Source organism: Schistocerca americana, chromosome 1, assembly GCF_021461395.2.
Source record: "Schistocerca americana isolate TAMUIC-IGC-003095 chromosome 1, iqSchAmer2.1, whole genome shotgun sequence".
NCBI lineage: Eukaryota > Metazoa > Arthropoda > Insecta > Orthoptera > Acrididae > Schistocerca > Schistocerca americana.
Window position 1 is genome coordinate 363,087,982 of NC_060119.1, and position 25,548 is coordinate 363,113,529.

Sequence of the window (25,548 nt, forward strand, 5' to 3'; positions counted from 1 at the left end):
ACTGTCCATTTCATAAATTGCCTACACTGGCAGTGCTTCGCAGTAAACTCTTTGAACTGTACATTTGTTTGTGTTTGACAACAACAGTTATCCACTAGCCGCATTTTAGTTTCTGTGTTTCCCGTGATAGTTTTTGTCATGACTAAACCAAAAGGAGTGTTTAAAAAAATACAAAACAAAGCAAAGAGATACTACAGATCAAATATAGCAGCAGTAAAAAGAGTAGTTAGTGCCAAAGGGTGTGAAAATTTGGTTGTAAATAGTGACAGTCCTTTTACTCCTCCGAGTGCTTCCAAGAAAAAACTGCTGGGTAAAAAATACAACGCAGCTTCAGACAGTGAAACAAACTGCAATATCATTATTAATCTCCATATACTTATTTCAGCTTTGTGTGAAACAGTGTGTTGTCGAATATGTGGAGGGGAAATTGCAATTTCTGAAAAGCTATCTCAACGCAATGGTCTGGTGTGCACTTTACAAATAATGTGTTTGAACTGTAAAAGCGAAAAGACTTTCAAGACTTCAGAAGTAAAAGTAAAGAATGGACTTTTTGACAGTAATCTAAGATACTTCTATGGACTTAGATGCATAGGAAAAGGCCATTACGCTGGTAAGGTTCTTTGTGGCTTGCTGAACCTCCCTAGTCTACCTAAAAAATCTATCAAATACAACTCCATAGTAAGAAGTAGTGTCAAGGCATGTGCTATGGAGTCAATGACTACAGCAGCAGAGCAGGTGGTAGCAGAAAATGGTAGTTCTGACATAGCAATATCATTCGACAGATCCTGGCAAAAAAGAGGTTTCCAGTCAAAGAATTCATGTGCATCTATTATCAGCATCGACAACGGGAAAGTGTTGGATGTTGATGTGTTGACCATGTACTGTCAGGGTTGTAGGCAAGCAGGCAAAAGTACTGAAAAGCAAACTAAGCATGAAATGAATTGTCAGAGAAACTATGAAGGAACTAGTGGAAGGATGGAGGTTGCTTCTACTGTGAAAATGTTCCAACGTTCCCAGCATGACCGTGCTGTTCACTACATGAGTTTTCTTGGTGATGGAGCCTCATGATCATATAAGGCAGTGGTGGAGGGTAAACCCTATGGTGATTTGTCAATTACAAAACTAGAGTGCATTAATCATGTGCAAAAGAGGATGGGCACGAGACTAAGTAGACTCAAACAGCAGTTGGGAAGTAGCAAGTTATCTGATGGTCTAAGTATAAGACATCGACTGACTGATAAACAAATTGATCAGATTACGCAATATTATGGTATGGCTATTAGAAGTAACAGAGATAATTTAGATGGTATGAAGAGAGCTGTTCGGGCAATTTATTTTCACAAGCTGTCTACAGATGCTGAACCAATACACAACCTGTGTCCCACTGAATGGTGTAAATACTTGAAGGCAAAAGAGGAGGGTAAAGTAGACACTTTCTCACACGAAATTACTATACTAAATGCTGTTATGCTTGCCATGAAACCTGTGTTTCAGGATCTTGCCCAACCAGAGCTGTTGAAGAAATGCCTCAAAGGCAAAAAACAAAATGCGAATGAATTATTTAACAATGTTGTATGGTCAAGGATACAAAAAAAGGTGTTTGTTGGAAGGTCTGTCTTTGAACTTGGTGTTTTGGATGTTGTTCTTACTTTTAATGATGGCTATTCTGGAAGACTACGGGTTTTGGAATATCTTGGCATTCATAAAGGTTACAACGCCACTAAAAGTGTGATGGACTTGGACCAACTGTGAATCATGAAGGCAGAGGTTGCAACAAACAATATGTCAAAAGAAACCAGATCCAAGAGGAGGGCAGCACTGGGTGAGGAAGATGAAGGAGGAGATGAGGACTACCATCCAGGAGGATTCTAACATATTTTTTATGTATTAGTTGGCTGCATATTAAAATTTTTCCTTAAACACAATTTTCTTAACATGACATTTTTCTCAGAAACTTCTGAATCTACATCAATGAATTATTTACCACATAACATAGATAGTACAATGATGAAGCTCTACTTTAGTATTTACTGTCATAGTTAAAATTCAAGAAATTAAAATTGTGAAAATTTGCACCCAAAAATTATATGTTTAGGGAAAAAATCGTAACTTTTTTTCCAGTTGTTACTTTAAAGTGATTGTTGAGCAATACAGTCACAAAACATGGGAGGACATGTGATAAAAACACCATATTTATATACTCAACAGTTACTGAGAAAACGGGGCATTTATATAGCCAATTTGATATTGTCGAGATAGGGCGGTACGGCTCCCCTTAAAATGACTGTTTGGAAAGTCTTCTGACTGGGGCCACAGGAGAGAGAAGTGTGCTGACTACTTGCATATCTATAAAAGAGTGATATATAAGACAAACAAAAAAACAGACTTTGTTCGGGTTGGCAGTAAGTGTTCTCATTTGAAGACTCTGTTTCAAAGTGAAGATGTTTCCAGAGACGCCTTTGTATGATCTAAAAGTTTTGACAGAATAACAACAATGATCGTATCTGAACAAAGTGAAGGTCCCCCCCCCCCCCCCATGATGCAGATAATGCAGATTTTGCATCAATAGAGGAAGAATTAAATATCCTGAATCAGTCAACTACAGAGGTAGGTGTTATCCCATTAAGAAATCGTGGTCAGTGAAGTTGAGTCATAAGCTCTATGCATCAAGAAAGTGCAGAGAAATTACTACAGCTATGGATGAATACACTGCACCAAAACTGACCACACTCTTCAAGCTACAAATTCCATCTTCAGAAGAAAATGAACCAAAGTACTCTTGCACCTCCTGTCACGAATTTTTCACAAATATCAATTCAGCTGTTTGATGACGTCCATTCTACAGAGAAAAGGTGTAAGTTTTAAATATTATTCCAGAGACATTGTCAGAGAAAATTATTTTGAACCACACTCCACCAGTATCAAATTATGTGGTAAACAAATCAAGAATGTGAGGTCTGTAAAAGGAGTCTTTGGAAGACCAGATCCCTATTATGGTCATCCGTAGGAACAGCTCAAGTTCAAATAGTGCAGTCATTTTATCTGGAAGCTAAATGGGACTGTTCTCGCCAGAGTGTCAACAAAAAAAGATGCTATAACTGTCACAGTTGAAGGTCAAAAAGCTGTGAAAGTGAAGAGGTACATGACTCACACTATTAAAGAAACTGTAACAGTTGAAGGTCAAAAAGCTGTGTAAGTGAAGAGGTACATGACTCACAGTATTAAAGAAACTTTTGCAATTTATAAGAGCAACTATACAGCTTCACATATTGGAAGATCAAAATTGTATGCACTATGACCTAAGTGGGTAGTTCCAATTCACCTAGAGATGTCTGTTTATGTGTGTACTGCGCGAATTTTAAACTTTCTGTGGTAACTTTGAAGAAGTTACTGAAGCATATTGGTTGGGCATGTGAAGTTATTAGTAGTCTGTGATGTAAAGTGAGAGACTTGTTTGTTTCAAGAATGTGGTGACTGTCCCGAAAAGGGAGGACTGACTTTACAGACACTTGGCCTGGAAGACATAGCAGATAGCTCTACAGAAATTACATATGCAACATGGGAGGAAAATAAACTAATTAAGAAAACTGTTGCCTTTGACAGTTTCATTGATGAACTTGGTAAATGGTCGGTGAAAGCAGTAACACACCAGCATCTGAAGAAATTGGAACTACACATTGCAGAAGTGAAAGGGTGTGTACAAGCTGAACAACTATGTTTTGTGCATCACTGCGATTTTGCTGAAGACTGGTCTGTAATTCTCACACAAGCAGTACAAGGGAGTAATGACCAGGTTTCAATTTTTACAGGAGTGACATATTTTCAAAAGAAGACCACAAGTGTTGCAGTTATAAGTGATGACACAGGACATGACTCAGCACATGCTTTGCTAGCAATATGCAAAATTCTTCAACTACAAACAGGAGCAGAGATCATCATCATATCTGATGGTGCTCCTAGTCATTATAAAAATTGTTACCAGCTGTTTCAATTGAGTAAGTCTATGTGCCAACAGACTGGATCATGGGAAGGGGCCTTGTGATAGTGTAGGAGACCTGCTGAAGTACCATGCTACAAAACATAATCTGTCCAGGCTAAATACAGCTGCAATTCAGAATGCTGAGGATTTTACGAGAGTTGTGAAATCTCACACATCCACAGACCTCATTCTTTTGTCCAGAGGAAATTGAAGAATTCTGTGATCAGAAAAAAGAAGAATGGTCCAAACAAACTACTCCTGTAAAACGAATTCAAAAGACACATTTTCGGACTCAAAGTGATGGGTGAACTCATATTGCACGGGTGAACTCATATTGCATGCACTTTAAAGAGCAAGAGAGATGAAATTTCGTTCATTCTGCCAACATCTCAGAAACAGCAGGATAATACTCAGATTCACAACCTGAGAAGGGAGATGTTTGTGGCATGTGTGTATGACTGTGACTGGTGGATTGCAGAGATTATAGACACCAGTTATGAGTTAAACGAAATTGTAGTGAACTTTATGCGACCACATGAACCAGCTGTTGGATATAGGTTTCCAGCTGAAGGACAGCAACAATGCCATCACTGCTCACTTCCTGTTCACAATGTTCTGAAGATTGTAAGTGTTCCAGTTCCTATTGGTTCAACAGGAAGGCATGACTCTACATCAAAGGAAGATACTGAAACAGTGGAACACATTTTTAGTTCATTGACTGGCTAATTTCAGTACACAGAAGTTGTATAAATTGAAACCTTCAGGTCTTCGGACTTTCACATACTTTTAGAACCATTTAAAATGCTTGAAAAATGAGTCTCTCACTCATCTTTCAAAACTAAAATTATGTTAAATAAGGCTAGGTTTTGATTTTTATAAGCCTGTTATGTGATAATGTGACCCAATAAAACAGGTTTTATTTATGACAAAAATTTCAGTTGTTTATAAAACCTGTTCAACCTAAAAGTGGAAGCTCTCATTTTCAGGGAATGTATGGTACTAATCAACAGGAAAAAAATCAAAATTTTATGGATTGACACTGTTAAAAAGAAAAAAATTCCATAAATTATAAAAAAAGTTCAGACAGATAAGTACAAATAGAGGTTTTCTCTATAATAATAAAGCAATTAACTTTCAAATAAAAAAAAGCCCAACACAATGTCTAGAACTGTTCCAGAGATATAGCGTTTTAAAATTTCTTCCAAAATCAGCATCTTCAAAATGGTATGCGGAGTGTGCATTTTAAAATTTCTTCCAAAATCAGGATCTTCAAAATGGTATGCGGAGTGTGCATTTTAAAATTTCTTCCAAAATCAGCATCTTCAAAATGGTATGCGGAGTGTCATCTTTGGAGGACTATATCTCGGATCAGAAATTTTTTTGGAGAAAACAAAAAAATGTGTGTTCCTTACTTAGTCCTTCATTTTAACATATACTAAATTCAATGACATCCAACACTATGAAGGTAAGCACTAAACTGGTACACAGTACACTATTCTGATTTAAAAGAAATATTTAAGAAAGTAGCGAATGTGCACAAAGTCAATAATGCACAGGCAATTAAAATTGAAATTATCTTATATACTCTATGAACAGCAATGAGCAAGTCTTACCGTTACCATTATCATCTTCAAAAACTGAATTGTACTGGCTGCACATCAAGCAGGAACTAGTGTCATGTGGTTCAGGAACATTAACTGACCTTTCAGGATCTGTTACAAAAATTAAATTATTTTCTATTTACTTGCATAATATGTTCTACGTATGTATTTTGAAACAGTGCTTGTAAGTTAACATACAACAGAGAAATAATAGTTAACTACCCAGCAGGAAAATTAATTATGACCTAGAGTATACAAAATGTTGAAACCAAGGAGAAGAAAGAACTAACTTCGTCACATAGTTAGGCCCAGTCATGCTCCAGTTCAAAGTAGAGTAACCACACAAATTGCCTTCATGGACACATGTGACAGCTTGCTATTACTCTCACCAATATACTGATAATGAAAAGCAGAAAAAAATGACAGTGCTAAAAAGAAGGTGCCAGAATATGCCAACAGAATGTTACAACTGAATAGTAGTGTGAAAATTATGGATGCTGAGGGAATAACGATTATATTACGAAAAGGATAGATTGCTACTCACAACATAGAGGAGATGCTGATTTGCAGATGGACACAACAAAAAGACGGCTAAACACATGATCTTTCAGCCTCAAAAGGCCTTCTTCTAAAGAAGACAAAACACACACACACACACACACACACACACACGGCCACTGTCTCTGGCCACTGTGACCAGATCCAGTAGCCTCGGTGGCAAGAGACAGTGGTCATGTGTGTGTGAGCTGCACTTGTATGAATGTGTGTGTGTTGTCTACTTTAGAAGAAGGCCTTTTTGGCAAAAACTAACGTGTTTAGCAGTCTTTTTCGTTATGCCTACCTGCAACTCAACATCTCCTCTATACGGCGAGTAGCAATCTGTCCTTTTTATAATATTGCTATTATTCCATCCTGGGTTTTCCATTGTTGGGTGCCGAGGGAAGTGTGATTATTTTTATCTGCCCAAAAAAACAAGAAGCAGGAAACAGCTTACAAAAAGTATTCCATTGACAATATGTATAAATAGGCTAGTTGGCAAAATGTCTATAGCAAAATAATACAGTAATTGTGAGAAAACTTTGTTGATTCTATCACACAGAACTGGACTTTGACGTGAGGTCAGAAATTGTCAGAGAATGATCCTATATGGTGACTTACATTTTAAAAGGTACCAGATAAAATGAATTATTACATATGAAGAACAAAACATTGCTACAAACATTAGATCCAAACAGTACTTAATATGTTGATTCCACATGGTTAGTAGTTTATTTAGATACACTCTGAACCTGCAAATATTATATACTGTGAATAAATGCCAATAAAGTTACTATGTGCGAAAATATTATTTCCCACATATGTAATTTATTCTCTGCAATTTATATGTAACAGCACTCTAGAGTGTATGCCATTGCTTGTGTGTCAACACAACAGTGCTGCTACCCCGGCAGAGACTTCAGTTTGCTAGTCCAGACAATACTTATGATGTGCTGAAACACAAGTGTATATGGCATAGTTAACAGACCCATTTATTAAGAAATACACACAAATCTCTGGATTTTGGATTTAAAGGGACAGATAGAAGAAAAACTTTCATAAAAATCAAGGGAAACACAGGCAAGAGGAACATGACACCATGATACTATAGATCCTGGAAGAAAGGCAAAGTTGCTTGAAAAACTCATGACAACTTGCATCATAAAAATATATTGAGGCAAACAGAATAACTTCCATGTTATTTTTATTGAAGAAAATATACTATTGGAAGTGCTTGTAAAACTGCTTCAAACTATTAGTCAAAACGTCACTTTAATCAATCATAGCAGTAATGTCACACATCTTTGGATGTTGGTACAGCACTTCTACAAAATGTGTGTTCTTTAATATTATCTTGGTGTCTGATAGTAATTTGCAGGTATCTCCATTAAAACAAAACACACACACACACACACACACACACACACACACACACGCACACACAGAAAGAGAGAGGGGGGGGGGGGTTATTTGGTTATGTTATGGAGTAGGAGGAGTTGTCAAGCAGATAGGATTGATTTTATCATCTATTAAATACCTTAAATCACTGAGTTGGTAGTCAAACATTTTTATTGCTGGGTACCTTGCTCCTCTTTGTGTCACATGGAGGCTGAGGGATGGACAATGTAACTTATTTTGCCTAGTACTACACTTATGAACCTTACTATCAGTTTCCAATAGTCTATTTTGACAGCAAAATCCATAAGGGAGTAAATGTACTATGAGTCTGCTGTCAGTATATCAGACTCTTTAAAGAGCTGTCTACAAGAAGTTCTAGAGCAGACACCGCATACTATCCTTGTTACACATTTATGTGCAACAAACACGTTTTCCTCAATTATGAGATATCACGGAATGTGATTCCATAAGACATTATTGAAAGAAAACTGAAAAGTTAGTCAAATTTTTGATATTTTGTATCCAAAATCTGATATTATCTGTAATGTAAACATTTCAGAGTTTAGACATTTACGATCTGTAACATGTGAGTTCCAATTCATGCAGTATTTCTAATGGTGTGCTCAGGCATTGTGCAGTACTGGATAGCATGTATTGTGTTTTATTTAAATTCAGTGACAATCCATTAACAAAGTACCAATTATTAACTTTTAAGACAATATTACTTACATATCCAAGTATTGAAGTTTCTTCATTATAATATTTGCACTGTTTGTGAAAACAATAATTTCTGCTTCTTGGACATATGACAAAAAATTACTGATATGTTGTCTGACAAAACAAATGCAGCACCAAAAAGACATGGTCAGATATCAATGTAACTTCGTACAAAACCACACCATCAGCGAGTAAGAGTAGTCACCAGAATACAGGCCTAGTAGGGTATATCAGCGGTGTGAACGGTGTCAGATGTTGAGTGATCACTGTAAATGGAGATGATGCTTGCACCTGTGAGACAGTGTTATCAGCACCTGACAGAGTTTGAACAGAGCTTCCTTTTGGCCTCCATTTGGTCAGCTGGACGAATCGCACAGCATCCCAATTTGTGGAGCATTTGTATGTAGCAGCTGCCTCACGTTGGACTGTATGGGAACATGAGGTGAGACATGCTCATCATCACGATTTCAGTCCACTACCTGTTACCATCAGAAGGGAGGTTCTCTGTATTGTGCACCAAGCATATCGTACCCGTCACACCTGCACCTGCCATCTGACAACAAGTAATGAACTCCTTGCAAAATTCTGTGCTATCGAGCACCATTGGTCAGAGACTAACACCCAACAGACAAGGAATTACTGTCCCATGTGTAGGCTGCTGTTAACACCACAACACAAACAACTGTGCTTGGAGTGGCTCCATGATATGGACACATAGACTGATGCAGAATGGCACTGAAGTGCATTCAGTGATGAACCGCAGTTCTGCACTACCCTGGATGACCATTGTCAGTGAGTGTCGCTATGACCTGTGGTGAGATCTTATTCCTTCAGTGTTTTGGAGAGGCTCAGATGTGTTACTTTGGCATCATGGTGTGGGGAGCCATTGGGCATGGCTTCAGGTCATGGCTGGCAGTGACTGAGGAAACTCTGACAGTACAAGAGTACATCACGGACACCCCGCATCCTCATATCTTACATATCATGCCACTCTGTCTCATGGTGCAGTTTTTCAGCAGGACAGTGCTTTTACACATAAAACATCCCTCTATGAACTGTCTACGTGATACTGCAGTACTGCCAAGGCCAGCAAGATCCACAGATCTCTCCCTGATAGAACGTATGAGATAGCTTATATGTCAACTCCACCCTAATGCCAGTACAGCAAGGACCAGTTACCAGAGTTGTGGGCCCAATTTCCTCTGCAGAGGATACAGTGGCTTTATGACACCAGTCTCAACAGAATCAGTGTATGTACTCAGGCCAGAGGGGATGCAAAGTCATACTGGTATATGGGCTCATTGTGCCAGGTTATTTATACATTTAACTGATACTGTCACAGAAATGATATCACATACCCTCTTAACCTGTGGAATTTCATTTTGTTTCCTCCTCCCCTTCTGGATGCTTCCCTGTTTTTTTTTCCGTTAGGCAGTGTGTATAACAAGAATGAGAATGAATGCAATACTGTTGCCTGTGATATGCCTTTAGTAATTATTCCTCATTCCAGGGCGATGAGCCATGTTGGCACTTGAGGTGATAAAAAGGTGAGAAAGTGATCAATAAATAGATTTTTTGGCACAAATGAACTGTTTTCATTTTTGATAATCCCTATGAACATGACTGGTTAAAACCATAATAAATTTCTCTATTATGGTCCTGGACGTGGTATGGCAACTTTTCTCTTCAAACAAATTTATTAATATAGACAGTTACATTGGTCATGTGGTATTGGTAATTTGATATTGGTAATCATAATTCACAAAGAAAATCTACAATACATTTTTACAATTAATGACATTCAACACCTCAGTACTGGAAAAATAGCAACAAAATGTTTTTGGATTAGTGTTTCTTAAGAATCTTAATAAAAAGTAATCATACCCGATTTTCTTGTACTTTAACTCTATGGATGTTGACTCTCTTTCTGAGATGTCCTGTTACCGGTAATGATCAATACCTTTGTTATCTACCGCTAGGTCATCTTTTTCAAACTATAGAATCTTCCATTAGTCTAATAAGTAATCTTGAAAGGCATTGAATGACATCATTTTTGCAGTCTTTAACATGTCACTGCACCTTTCACTCTTTATTATTTCTTTGGGATTTAAAAACCTAACACTTGTAAGGTACTTGATGAAAACGTCTTTCCCATCACGTTTACAAGTTGCACTGTAATGTCTTTGGCATTCTTTAGAAACTGTAACTTGCCACATTCTTCCAGTTTACTAATCTCTTTGGTCACTTGCTGCTAATAGTTAATTGCTCAAGAGGATGCAGATCATCCAATGTAAAAAGTTCATTATGAAGAACTTCAGAAATACTCTCAACTGTTCTCAAAGCAGAAACCTTCAAAACACAAGTCAAAAAGGTTTGAAGTATGTTTCCTGTTTCTGTACACAGCTTGTGAAACAAAGGCATTTGGTTTTTGAAAATGTTGTGTGAACTTTTACTGAATACTTCTGCAGATGAAATTACAAAATGAAGTTCTACTTCCATTTTTTACTTAAAAAAAAAAAAAGAAAAAAAGAAAAAGAAAGAGCATCTGCAATTTCTTTGTAGGATTTGGACTGAACACCAGCAGAATTCCTTTTTAGAGGTATATGCTTATGAAAGTAATACTGAACACCATCCCACTGTTCCGAAATCTTGTTTCCTGGAGATCCTAAAAAAATTGTGATTTGGAGTGCTAAACTTCTCCTGGACATCACTATGTACAACCTACACACTTTTTTATTGACATTAGGTCCACTTGACAGCAGCATAGGGCATTTCTTTATGGACAACTTGATTTCAGAAAGTGCTTCACATAATTTCTGATGTAACATTTCACCATTTTCTTTGCTGAAAAAGTAAGTTCTTAGGTGATGCATTGTTATGCAGTACCTACTCCCTGACCAAAATGTAATAGTTTTTTGTAATTCTTTTTTATGTTTAGCACTGGCAGTTTCACAAAACTCAGTGTGTAATATGATGAACATGCTTCTTCTAACATATGTTCCTGGAAATATGGTGCCAGTCCATGAGTCATTAGGTGTCTCATATTTTCTTAGACAAAGGCAAAAAATTTTCAGGAACACCATCAGAGAACATCATCTTAAAAATGTTACACAAATATAATTTGATGGATCAACAGAGTAACTGAAATCAGTGATTTCACTGTCCAAGTCAATCCAATAGTGCTGGAACTAATCATTGGAACACGTCCCAAACTTGAAGGTTATGTCTGATCTGAAATTAGTAAATGAAACCCATGCAGTTCACATTCAATTTCAAAGTTCACTTACATTTTCTTGACACTAAGTGGTAAAAATTGCTTGAGAATCTTATCTCAAGATTAACAAAACAAGAATGTACAACCGCAAAATAAAAATATTTTGTTTTCACTAACTTTTCCCCCCACGCAGAGACTTTACTTTTCAAATTATCTGTCTTTTAAGCCAGTCACTACAAATTATTTTCTCATCTTGGAAAGTTAATTTTCAAATTTGCACAGTGTATCACAGCAGCAGTTTTGTTACTACAAAAAAAGTTACAATCTGAAACAAAACTAGAAGCAGGTGTAGTAAAGGAATATTTGACACTAACAGCAGTAGTGCAAAACATAAAAAAACACTCCAAAATATAAAAAAGGAACAATCTATCTCAAATATTAGAATCCGTTCAGGTCAGATTTTATCTTTCATCACTGGAGCATTCCAAAAAGTATACTGAATAAACAGAAACTTTAAAACAAATGTAAATAACCCCTTTTCTTCATAAAGGGGCAAAAAAAGGTTGAAAAAGGTGAGAAGAGGTGACAATGTTCAAAAAAGGTGATAGATAACTGACTCCTCAGCCTACCATTATGAAGATGCTGTTTCATTGTGTACACTCCAAGATTTTATTAATGCAGCACTATGCATTCTTTTAGGTGGATAAGATGAAAATCAGTCACTAGTAATATTTCTGACACGAAAATATTAGCGCTTCTAAAAAGAAATACTGTGGACGAAACAGACTAAGGCTTTTGAAAAGTCACCAATAACACCAATTGTGTGTCACTTAAATCTCAAACAACATGATTCATGAATTGAATAACAGAATGTTCTGTGGAGTGGCCCTTTTGAAATCCGAACTGAGACTAAGTATCTTATTTTGAGAGAGGTTTGTTATGGCACTGTTGCACATGATCTTTTCGGTAGCTTCAAGAAGCAAGGAAGGAAGGAAGAAGGAGTGAGACTGGTTGGTAATTATTAACATCTCTCTTACTGTGGTTCTTGCAAAGGGGTCCATGAATAGTACAAGTTAGTCTGCTTGGAAATTTTGAAATATTAACACTGCAGGAGGTTTTAATTTTGAGGAAGTTAATCATGGTCTTAATGACTTGGTCAAAATATGGAGTCATTGTGATTTGCCTGTGTATATGTGACTTTGCTTCTTGCATGTATTCTATTGCTTTATCATTAGAACTGTCCATACCGATCTTCTAAGCTACCTTAAGGAAGTAAGTAATGACTACATTGGTTGTTTTACTTAATAACAAAATCATCATCATATTCCTTAATAGATTTCCTGGTTTCTTTTTTATCTACTGCCCTTACATATTCAGTTTTATCATCTGAATTGTTAATTTCAGACATTATGTACAAGCTTTTTGATTTTCAATCACTTTAGTTAAGATAGCATAGTACTTCTTGTAATATGCAATCATTCCTACTTCTCTATTTGTCCTAACCATTTCAAACAACTTTCTTTACCTTGGATAATATTTCTTTTGTAATACAGGGGCTTTCGGTGTCTTATTCGTGTCATACTTTATTTTTTCCTTGGGAAAGCAGTTGATGGTTACTTGGGTGGTTTAAGGAAGGGGAGGGGAGGGGGAGGGGGGGGGGGGCAGAAGGGACCAAACTGCTTGGTCACCAGTCCCGCAGTTGATGGAAACGTGTATATACAGACATTAAATTTGGAAGTGACATCTGTCAGATTTTTTATACACACCTTCAGTCAGTTTTCTGTACGTGTGCCTTCAAACTTTTTGTTATCTATTCATTAATTATTCTAACTTGGATAGATGTTTCATTGATTTCTTGTCATGTCTGATTTGTATGTAAAATCACCATTTGACTGCTTCTGCCATCATCATCAGGTGTTATCTGTACACTGTACTGGAGTATTACTTCAAGAAGGTGTGACTGACTGGCCCTCTGCTGGGGGTAGATGGAGGTGCACATGATGTAGGCCACCAACCTGTTGCCAAATTCTTTATTAACAATCATTAGCGTCAGAACAATCGATGCAGGCTGCAATGGTGGACCAACGGAGAGTTGAAACGAAGAGGATGCAGCAGCTGTGGCAATCAGCACAAGATTTCAAGTAAGTGTTTTAGTCTGCCAGGTTGTGGTCTTTGTTTGAATTTTCTTTTCCATTTGGGTCTATTGTACACTTCTGGTGGTAAAGGTAAGTGGAATATCTGTTGTTGAGAAACTGAAAACCCAAGAGGCAATTCAGTATTTGCTTGATGGTAGCTAGAGTTAAAGCTGATAACATCTACATCTACATTTATACTCCGCAAGCCACCCAACGGTGTGTGGTGGAGGGCACTTTACATGCCACTGTCATTACCTCCCTTTCCTGTTCCAGTCGCGTATGGTTCGCGGGAAGAACGACTGTCTGAAAGCCTCCGTGCGCACTCTAATCTCTCTAATTTTACATTCGTGATCTCCTTGGGAGGTATAAGTACGGGGAAGCAATATATTTGATACCTCATCCAGAAACGCACCCTCTCGAAACCTGGCGAGCAAGCTACACCGCGATGCAGAGCGCCTCTCTTGCAGAGTCTGCCACTTGAGTTTGTTAAACATCTCCATAACACTATCACGGTTACCAAATAACCCTGTGACGAAATGCGCTGCTCTTCTTTGGATCTTCTCTATCTCCTCCGTCAACCCAATCTGGTACGGATCCCACACTGATGAGCAATACTCAAGTATAGGTCGAACGAGTGTTTTGTAAGCCACCTCCTTTGTTGATGGACTACATTTTCTAAGGACTCTCCCAATGAATCTCAACCTGGTACCCGCCTTACCAACAATTAATTTTATATGATCATTCCACTTCAAATCATTCCGCACGCATACTCCCAGATATTTTACAGAAGTAACTGCTACCAGTGTTTGTTCCACTATCATATAATCATACAATAAAAGATCCTTCTTTCTATGTATTCGCAATACATTACATTTGTCTGGATGAGGTATCGAATAACAAGGCTTTGCATAAGGAAATAGGTCATTTAAGAGACAAAAGAAGGTTGTGGTTGACTTCTAGCATGTCTCCAACCATCCTCAATGCTAATACTGCCTCAATAGTGGCCCCATTTTTGGGTAAGAAGGGGAACATGTTTTTGTCTTTTTTGATAATTTTTGTACAGTAATGAAGCTAGGGAACTGGAGAAGTGAGGTGTTATTGTGTTATAAGTATGGCTAATTTAAAATTAGTAGGCAACACTAGAAAATATGTAATGCACAATTTGAAGTTCTGGGATGCTCAGCCCTTTGTGATCTTTCATGAAGGGTTAGTAGTTCATTACAGGAGAAAGAGTAGTTCTAGATATTACTGTGAACTGTTTAGCGGTGAAGTCCAAAAAACAAGGAGAATTGGTAGGAAAGTTTTGTAGATTGTACCAGTAAAGTCAATATTAATACATATCACTTGACAGAATGATGATCGTGCCAATAAGGACTTGGTACTTTATGGATTTTTACTAGATGTGGTGACTGAGGTGTCATGAAAAGTGCACATGGTATTCCCAAAAACATTGGATGAACCAGAAACAACTGTGGCAGCTTTGTTTGGAATTGAATCAGTGACTGGGCTGAAGGACAAGCGAGCAGTTTTTAATAGACATCATATGTTATAGATATGGCTCACCAGGCAACATTCAACTGTTTTATTAAGTCACATTGTCAAAGGTGCAAACAGGTTGGACAAGCCATTCAAAGACATCTGCAAGGGCATGGTATGTGGAATCAAGGTAACACTCACACCCCATGTTAAGTTGGACAAGGGGTTGTGTGACCACTGCACAATGCTCTCAATAAGTTTGACCGAGGGACACCCATGTGAGAAATTAGTGGTAGATAGTTGTCTAACCAGCTATGTAAAAGGAATGTTCGGCAAGATTTTGTTGGATACAGGATTACAGATATCCTTGGTGAGCTGAATTATATTTTGTGCCATAAATTTGAATCCACTATGATGTAGACTAAGTGGTGTATGGTAATAGTGTTCACTTTTGTGGTTTGGTACTGTTGACTTCCTGAGTGGGGAAAAGAGATTTCTGGATGTATGTGGAAGTTCTCTCTAGTATAGGCGGCTAAAGCATTGTTTTGGGCTAGACTTCCTGGTTAAACTTCATGCCAAAATCAATCTAAAACACTGCATAGTAAAGCTGGATGCGATACCATTCTGTCCTGGTTTTACTGAAAGAACTGCACAGTCACAAGGAACACCCAAGATGTTGGGTTAGTCAATTATCTGTATAAACGGTTTCTTGGACCCAAATCACAGGATATAATACCGAAAGGTACAGGAAGGCTGTTTTGAATGAATGTAGGAGCTGATATGTTGATTAATACTCCACATGTAGTAGGATCCTTTCCAGAAAGCAAGAAACTGGATCAGGCACAATGTTTTGTTCAACGTACTTTATCTTTTGTGCAGGAAATTGGTGGAAGTCAGGTAATGTCTGTCACTGTAGACCATTAATTCATTCCTCTCACACTGCAACAAAGTTTTGCACGGCTTTTAGCCTTTAGTATTGAAATTTATAAAATATGTTCACTAAAAATGTTTTTTATAAAGTTGCTCATATCAAGGTGATTATTAGTTGGAAAATGGTCTTAACATCTCTGTGAGTTTATTACACAAATACAAATGGAATGCTAATTTCAGTGCTTACAAAAACTATCCTGGAATTACAAAATGAGAACTGTTTATGTTTTATGTTCAAGTATTGACTAGTAACAAGCAAACCAGTGCAGAGATTGTGTATGCTTGCTAAAGCCTGAATGAAATTAATGACAGAATATGAATCAGTATAATAAATTGAATTCTAAATGACCAGATAATTGAAATAAGGTTGTTACAAAATTTATATAAGCCGGTTAATTTGGCAGCCTGACACCTGAGATCAATACCTCATGTCATACTTATCCCAATGATCATATATTGGTACATTTCTTGAGTATGATGTCTTCATAACATTCTGTATTAATTTTACTTAACAATTTATCATGTTGAAGCTCCTTCAAATCTTGAGTGCACGGAGATTGTTAATCTGTTTGACATGGCTGACATGAGCCTGACATCATTTTTGCTTAGCACATGGTTGTGGTATTGAATGCTCATTTGGAAAAAGACAGTACTCAATTTACATTCTGAGCTCCTAACTTTATGCCTATTAAAAATTTACATGTGAGCCCACTAACTCCTTATCTGTTACTAATGCCAGTGACTATAACGTTGTATAGATAATTTGAAGCTTGAGGCATGCCCTTGTACATGCTTTTTAAAAATAATCTGTTTTATCAATATAGTCCAAAAAAGTACATTCACTGTCGCAGAAAACTTTGATTCTACATCTAAGAGTAATTGCAGGAGTCAGCTAAATTTATCTTAGAAAAGAAATGACTCCTGATAACTTTGACAATAGCTCTTCTGGATGCAGTATCCACTTTAGATTTAAAATTGTCACAAATCAGTATTGTGTCATTAGGCTTTCTAATTGCCACCATTGGTGTCGCCTATTGGGTAGATATTGACTTGTGACATGTCAATTTTGACAAAAGGATGCATCACACCTCCAAATCCTTCACAATGATGAAAAATGCATGCCAGATTTGAAGAAAGTTTATTTGATTAGTTGTTGTGGATGTCACACTGTGGGAAGAACAGTACGTGATCAGTGCATTTGTGGTGAAAGACATGAGCATAGCACATCACATCTACAAGGCAGGACAGTGAGTCACCATCTCCACCTGCTGTGGAGCAGCTTGTTCCTTGATGTCGCAACTTGGAGATTTTTTGCAGCCACAGAGAAAAGAGTTGTCATAAAACAATGTAAACAGCAAGACTTACAAAAACCTAATGACTGTCAGTTGAATCCTGTCTGAACTAAGATGATTTCAAAATCAGTCAGTCATAATAACATATTTTGAAGATGGTGAAAATTTTGATTTGTGGTAATGAGTCATTGTATTAAGAAAACTGATACAATAGTTTAACATGGAATTCTTCTGAGTTATTTCAGTAGTACAGAATAAAATTCAAACTCTCTTTCAGCACCCAAAAAATGCAAGGAGAGGTGAAGTCCATAAGCTACTACTGGAACATGATTATTTGGCCCTGCCTTGTAGGTCGAAATCAGCAAAACGTAGAAACAGGTGACAGCCATAAATTTCATTAGCACATGTCAACAAGGCCAAGAGCATGACAGATCATAATTTCCACAAATCACACTTCCTTGACTGTGTTTCATTTCAGTATGATTGATGTTCCAACACCTGAAACCTGTAAATTATCATGTCTCCTACTGGTTTCATATGCCAGCTGTCATGCTATTAATAGTGACAAGTGAGGATTCGTAACAATGTTGTTGTGAACAACATTGTACTTACCACAGGTACCATATTTATTTTAAGCATGGTAGATTCTTTACTATTTTCAGTGTTTTAAAGCTTCTATAAAAAATAATATCATGAAAAGAAAAATTACCACTCACCATATAGTGGAAATACAGAGTCACAGATAGACGCAACAAAAAGAATATCACAAATAAAGCTTTTGGCCCATAAGGTCTAAGGTCTTCGTCAAAAGTAGGTGACACACACACACACACACACACACACACACACACACACTCTCTCTCTCTCTCTCTCTCTCTCTCTCTTGTCTACTTTTGATGAAGGCCTTACAGGCTGAAAGCTTTATTTGTGACACTCTTTTTGTAGTGCCGATCTACTATTCAGCATCTTCACTATATGGTGAGTGACAGCTTTCCTTTTCATAATACTGTTACATTACATCCTGGATTTTCCATTGTTTCATTCTACGAAAAATACAGGTTTTTAAATATTGTTATGAAATCTTCACATTACCTGTAAGACAATATTTTTGGTTGTTACCATAGATCAGAGAATGGTTGCAAGACAGTCAAATCTGGTTATCACCTAGCTTCACTTACCTTATATTAAGATCAAGACAATTCAAAATAATTTTTAAATGAACACACTGTCATTTGAGTGTATTGTTGTTTATTTAATTATGACCCAGGTTTCGACATAATATGACATTTTCAAGTGAGTGAGTTAATATCATTGCAGGACATCAAGCTCAACTGGCCACAATTAAAATTAATATTATTAACTTTCACTTTAAGTACTTCCTTTATTCAAAAAGTAGATGCACAGGCCAGCAAAAAACATGTAGCAGCATTAGGTTATGATATGTGCACCTCAAAGTTTTGCGCATAACCCAGACAAGATACAAATAAATCAGAGTATTCCTTAAATAGCCAAAATATATCAATAGAATACTACTCGAGTTTATATTAACTGAATCTTGTATTTGAAAACAAAAGCTGGTAAAGATATCCACACCAAACATGTTAGTTGCTACTGAAGAAAAAATATTTTGAAAAATATTGTTGGTCTATATACATGTCTGAAGCTAATGTTGACTATTACTTGAACTTTTAAAGCAATAAGCTGATTACTGTATGTTACTACAAGAGATGTTCAGTTCACCAACGGTGGCAACTGATATGCCAGTATGTTTTGGCATTAATTGGAGATACAGAAGCTCTATTATCCACTTGAAACTTCGTTTCTACATTGCTGATGACCAGTTATGATCAGTGTAAGTGGATTTTTGCTGTCAGTTGATGCCAGTGGCCTGATGATGTGCAGTGGGATGCCAGGAGCAGACAACAAACTTTGTTCTATGAGAGGTCATAATTTATGAACTAACTCATAAATATGACTAATAGAAGGCAACATCAAAGCAGATTGAACTATAGAATCAAAAGTGTTACTGGCCTTGTAAAACTGCAGAAATTGTTTGGAGATATGTATTTCAAGTTTTCTTCGAACTGCCAGAATCTAATGTGCAGATAAAACTGGCATGATACAGTGGTGTCAATGCTGTTGGCTTGAATATTGTCCTGCTCTGCCATGAACTTCAGCAGAGTATTCTGCTGTTTCTACAGTATGCCCAATTATTTATCAATCGACTGTTGTTGTTGCTGTTGTAGTTGATGTTGCAACATGAATGCTATTGCCACAAGAGAGTAGATTTCAAGTTCAAGGTGCACGGTTAACATGTAAGGGAGTTTCTCAGCATTATTTAAGGGTTTGAGTTTCTCACTACCACTTAAGTGTCTTAGAATGACTCTAAACTAAGGCTTATCACTGCTCCTAACCAAACAATGCTTGGAAACCAAAACTGGTGTCAAGATAATAGTACAAAACACAGCAGAGAGTGAACATCATGACTACAAGTAAAGTGATCCTGAATCGGTTGGTTGGTTGGTTGGTTAGATGTTTAAAGGGACAAACTACATGGTCATGACCATGTAGTTTGTCTCTTGTTCCATCGAACTAAGTCCATGGGATAAAAGGGAAAACATACAGGACACACCACACGAGTTCGAGATGGACAAAAAAACAAAAAAACACAAAGCTGAACACACTAGAGACAACAGACGACAAGAAAAGCACAGACATACAAGAAACGGGCAGAAGAGCTTAAAACAGTAGAGCAGATGTCCTGGGCTGGCTGATCACGAGGATAAAAAAGGATGAGCCAGCCACTCTGCAATACATTAAAATCTCTAACCTGAAAGTAATAGGGTAGAAAGTACAGGGAGACAAAGGACAGGAACTAAAACTTAAACTGAAGAATAAAAACCAGCATGTTGTAGAAAATATAAAACCAAGTTAGCTGTGGTGGCATCGTCTCCTAAAATCAAAGGAAGGTAGGCAGGGAGATTAAAATTTCGTCTCAGAGCAGCTAGATTTGGACAGTCCACCAAAAGGTGGACCACTATCAAACGTGAACCACAGCGACAACATGGTGGGGCCTCACACCAGAGAAGATAGCCATGCGTCAGCCAAGTGTGGTTGATGCGAAGGTGGCAGAGGACCACATAGTCCCTGCGAGAAGCCCGCAGAGAAGACTTCCACTCATTTGTGCTCTCCTTGATGGCACGGAGTTTATTGAGCATAACCGAGCTGCGCCATTCAGCATCCCAAATCCCGAGAACTTTGCGGTGTAACACAGATCGGAGGTCATGTTTGTGTATTCCAATCTCCAGAAGTGGCTTATGAGTGGCCTGTCTGGCCAGTCTTTCTACGAGCTCATTTCCCGGGATTCCGACACGCCCCGGGGTCTAGACAAAGACTACTGATCGACCATATCGTTCGAGGGCATAAACCGACTCCTGGGTAGAAGCTACCTGAGGATGGCGTGGGTAGCACTGATCAATGGCCTGTAAACTGCTCAACTAATCACTGTGTACCATGTAGGACTCACCAGGGCAGGAACGGATATGCGCAAGGGCACGAGAGATGGCCACCAGCTCGGCAGTGAAGACACTGCAGCCATCCGGCATGGAGCACTGTTCGATATGGGCCAAGTGAGCAAAGGCAAAGCCTATGTGACCATCAACCAGTGAGCCATTAGTAGAGATGACTTCAGAACCATGGGATTCGTCAAGGAGTGACAAGAAGTGACTGCAGAGTGCCTCAGGAGCAACAGAGTCCTTACGAAAATGTGATAAGTCCAGCTGTAGTTTTGGCCGAGGCATACACCACGGGGGCATGTGTGTATGGACCTGCACAAGACGCTGGAAAGGAGAGGACTCAAGTTCCAACAGTAGGGAATGGACACATACAGCGATTGCCATCCCTGACTGAGGCTGCATTCCGGGAGATGAACCACAGTGCTCAGGAACAAAAGACAGTAATTCGGATGCTGAGGAGAGCTATGGACGTGCGCCGCAAAGTGAGTGAGCAGTTGGCGGCTCCTGATGTGCAATGGAGGGACTCCAGCCTCCACTAGTAGACTGGCCACTGGACTCATTCGAAAAGTGCCAGATGCTAGATGGACCCCACAGTGGTACACAGGACCAAGCAGATTCAATGCTGAGAGCACTGATGAACCATACACTACACTCCCATAGTCGAGTCACGACTGAACTAGGGCTTTGTAGAGCCACAGCAATGTAGAGCGATCTGCCCCCCCAAGTGGTGTTGCTCAGGCAGCATAGGGCGTTAAGATGCCGCCAGCACTTTCGCTTAAGCTGATGAATGTGGGTGAGCCATGTTAGTCGGGCGTCAAAAACCAGTCCTAAAAAGCAGTATGTTTCGACTACCCATAGGAGATGGCCATCAAGAAAAAAGGCAGGATCAGGGTGGACTGTCTGTCACCAAAAGAAGTGCAAAACGCAGGTCTTGTCAGCAGAGAAGTGAAACCCATGGTCGAGAGCCCATGACTGCGCTTTCTGAATGGCTCCCTGTAGTCAGCATTCAGCAACACCAATGGTTGAGGAATTGAAATAAAGGCAGAAATCATCAGCGTATAAGGAGGGCAACACTGACGGCCCTACAGCTGCTGCTAGGCCATTTATAGCCACTAAAAACAGTGGAACACTCAATTCAGATCCTTATGGGACCCCATTCTCTTGGATATGGGAGGAGCTAAAGGAACCTCCTACTTCAATACGGAAAGTACAGAGGGAGAGAAAGTTCCGTATAAAAATCGGGAGTGAGCCACAGAGGCCCCACTCACGCAGCGTGGCAAGGATGTGATGTCGCCATGTCGTATCGTATGCTTTCTGCATGTCAAAAAAGATGGCGACCAGGTGCTGACGGCGGGCAAAAACCATACAAGATGGCAGACTCCAGGCACACCAGATTATCGGTGGCAGAGCGGCCCTTACGGAACCCACCCTGAGATGGAGTCAGAAGGCCCCGAGACTCAACCGCCAGCTCACCACACGTTCGAGCAACTTCCAAAGAACATTGGTGAGGCTAATGGGGTGGTAGCTGTCCACCTCCAGTGGGTTCTTGCGAGGTTTCAAAACGGGGATTATGATGCTTTCACGCCATTGTGACAGGAACTCACCCTCAACCCAGATACGGTTGTAAAGGTCTAGGGGGCGTCACTGGCAGTCCACCGAGAGATGTTTGAGCATCTGACAGTGAATGTGATCTGGCCCAGGAGCCGTATCAGGGCAAGCAGCTAGGGCACTTTGGAATTCCCACTCACTGAACAGAACATTGTATGATTCAGGGTGGCACATGTGAAACGAAAGGCTCAGACGTTCCAACCGCTCTTTCAGGGAGTGGAAGGCCAGTGGGTAATTCGCAGAAGCAGAACTCTGAGCAAAAAGCTCTGCTTATTGGTTTGCAATTGTGCTGGAGTCAGTACAGACTGCTCCATTCAGTGAAAGCGCACGTACACTGACGGGGGTCCGACAGCCATAGACGTGTCTAATCTTGTCCCAAACCTGCGATGGTGGAGACAAATCTTTCCCAGAACTCCTTCTTGCGATGGCGAATGAGGCGGCGGGCTCACACACGGAGCCGTTTAAAGGCAATGAGGTGTTCCAATGAGGGATGCCGCTTGTGACGCTGGAGTATCCGCCTGCGATCTCTAATCGCCTCAGCGATCTTGGGTGACCACCACGGCACAGTCCTCCGCTGAGGTGACCCAGAAGAACAGGGAATGGCAGAGTCTGCGGCAGTAACGATGCCAGCGGTGACCGAGTGAACCACCGCATCAATGGCATCATTGGAAAGAGGCTCAATAGTGGCAATGGAGGTGAACAAATCCCAGTCAGCCTTATTCATAGCCCATCTGGAGGGGCGCCCAGAAGAGTGACGCTGCGGCAGTGACAGAAAGATTGGGAAGTGGTCGCTACCACACAAATTGTCATGCACGTGCCACTGGACAGATGGTAATAGGACAGGGCTGCAAATCGAAAGGTTGATGGCTGAGTATGTGCCATGCACCACACTGAAATGTGTGAAGGCACCATTATTTAAAAGAGAAAGATCGAGCTGTGCCAATACTTGCTCAAGGATGCCGCCTCAGCCTGTTGCCACTGATCCACCCCACAGAGGGTTATGGGCATTGAAGTCACCCAGTAACAGAAAAGGTGGTGGCAATTGGGCTATCAGTGCAACCAGGACATGCTGCGGGACATCCCCATCCGGTGGAAGATAGAGACTGCAGACTGTAACAGCCTGAGGCGTCCACATCCGAACAGCAACAGCCTCTAAAGGTGTTTCTAGAGGGACAGACTCACTGTAAAGGGAGTGAAGGACGTAGATGCAGACGCCACCAGATATCCTCTCATAAGCTGCCTGATTCCTATAATAACCTCGATAGCCACGGAAGGCAGGGGTTCGCATCGCCAGAAACCAAGTTTCTTGAAGAGCAATGCAGAAGAAAGGGTGAAGGCTGAGAAGTTAACAGAGCTCAGCAAGATAGTGGAAAAAACCGTTGTAGTTCCACTGGAGGATGACATTGTCCATGGCCGAGAAAAGCGTGAAGGGACTGGGGAGGCAGATAATGCCACTGGGTCACCTGCTGCCACCGACTGAGTACCTGTGTGCAATTGCTATCCATTGTGTCTGAGGGACCAGCAAGGTCTAGGTCCTCAGTGGACGCCAGAATCTCCACCTCATCCTCAGACACAGCGCTCGAAGGTTGCGGTGGGGTGGGTGCCACCGCAAGTTCCTTGGTCTTAGAAGTCTTCTTCTTGGACATCTCTTGCTGCTCCTTTGATTTCACTGGCTGGGAGGGCTTCACCGATTCAGTCTCCGGGACGGAGGAGGATTATGAAGCCCTATGACCATCTGCTTGTGGGCACTTATGCCACTATCGGGCGTCATCTTTCCCACTTGTGGAAACCTGGGAAGGGAGGAACCCAAGGGACCCCTTGCGAGTGAGAGGAGTCGAAGAAGTTGGATGCTTCTTCGGCTTAGAAGCAGGGACGGATGTCCCCAATGGGTGTGGGGGTGTTGCTCCCGAGATAGGTGGCGCAGGAGCAACGGGGTGGGTAGTGCCCCCCATGGGCAAGGGGGCATGTGGAGTTATACGGCTCGGCGATCCAACTGGAATTCACTGAACAGATCGGGTGAACAGGGTTGTTGTAGCAGCGGCATATGAGGAAGTCATGTGCACATGGTGGAGTCGTTCATATTTCCTCTTAGCATCAGTATAGGTCAGTTGGTTTAGGGTCTTGTATTCCAAGATTTTCTGCTCTTTCTGTAAGATCCTGCAGTTTGGTGAGCAAGGTGAATGATGCTCTCTGCAGCTGACAAAGACGGGAGGCGGGGCACAAGGAGTATTGGGATGTGATGGGCCGTCCGCAATCTCGACGTGTGAGGCTGGAAGTACAGTGGGAAGACATATGGCCAAACTTCCAGCACTTAAAGCACCACATCAGGGGAGGGATATAGGGCTTGACATCACAGCAGTAGACCATCACCTTGACCTTCTCTGGTAATGTATCACCCTCGAAGGCCAAGATGAAGGCACTGGTAGCAATCTGATTATCCTTCGGACCCCGTTGAACACGCCAGATGAAATGAACACCTCGACGCACTAAATTGGCGCGCAATTCGTCATCAGACTGCAGAAGAAGGTCCCTATGGAAAATAATACACTGGGCCATATTTAAACTCTTATGGGGTGTGATGGTAATGGAAACATCCCCCAACTTGTCACAAGCAAGTGACCTTCGTGACTGGGCAGAGGATTCTGTTTTTATCAATACTGACCCAGAGCGCATTTTGGAGAAGCCCTCCACCTCCCCAAACTTGTCCTCTAAATGTTCTACAAAGAACTGAGGCTTTGTTGACATGAAGACTCCCCATCAGCTCTCGTACAAACCAGGAACCGGGGTGAACAAGTGGCACTGCCATCCTGAGCCTTAAGCTCCTCCCACGGCGTGGCCACGGAAGGGAACGTTTTGGGATCATATTTCTGAGTGTTTTGTATTGAGCCCGAGAATGCTTAGAGACTGCTGGCAGCTGGCCACCAGCGAGAGATGATGTACCACGCTTCATTGCGGGTCATCCGTCTTGATGCCACCCACTCCGACCAAGGGCCCTCCCCACGGGCACCACCCAGCCTCAGCAAGGGCCACCTGGCAGGATGGCCATTGCCGAGAGTCCTGATGCCCCAGGGAGATAGGCATCTACTCCTTGGCATACGTGGGGAGTTAATGGCGCAGGCATCAGCAGAGTGATCCCTGTGTTGTCA

General features: G+C 40.3%; 1 protein-coding gene across 6 annotated transcripts in view; it reads right to left on the bottom strand.

The window, feature by feature from the left end:
• The window catches only part of LOC124622748 (spermatogenesis-associated protein 6), a 192,299-nt gene that overhangs the window by 13,367 nt on the left and 153,384 nt on the right, over positions 1-25,548 (bottom strand). For 3 of the 6 annotated variants that reach the window (XM_047148578.1, XM_047148563.1, XM_047148548.1), the window contains exon 8: positions 5,599-5,691. In XM_047148578.1, coding sequence (XP_047004534.1) covers positions 5,599-5,691 — 93 coding nt within the window. Of the gene's footprint in view, positions 1-5,592; positions 5,692-25,548 lie in introns of all 6 variants that reach the window. The other 3 variants (XM_047148571.1, XM_047148555.1, XM_047148540.1) reach the window with 1 other exon arrangement.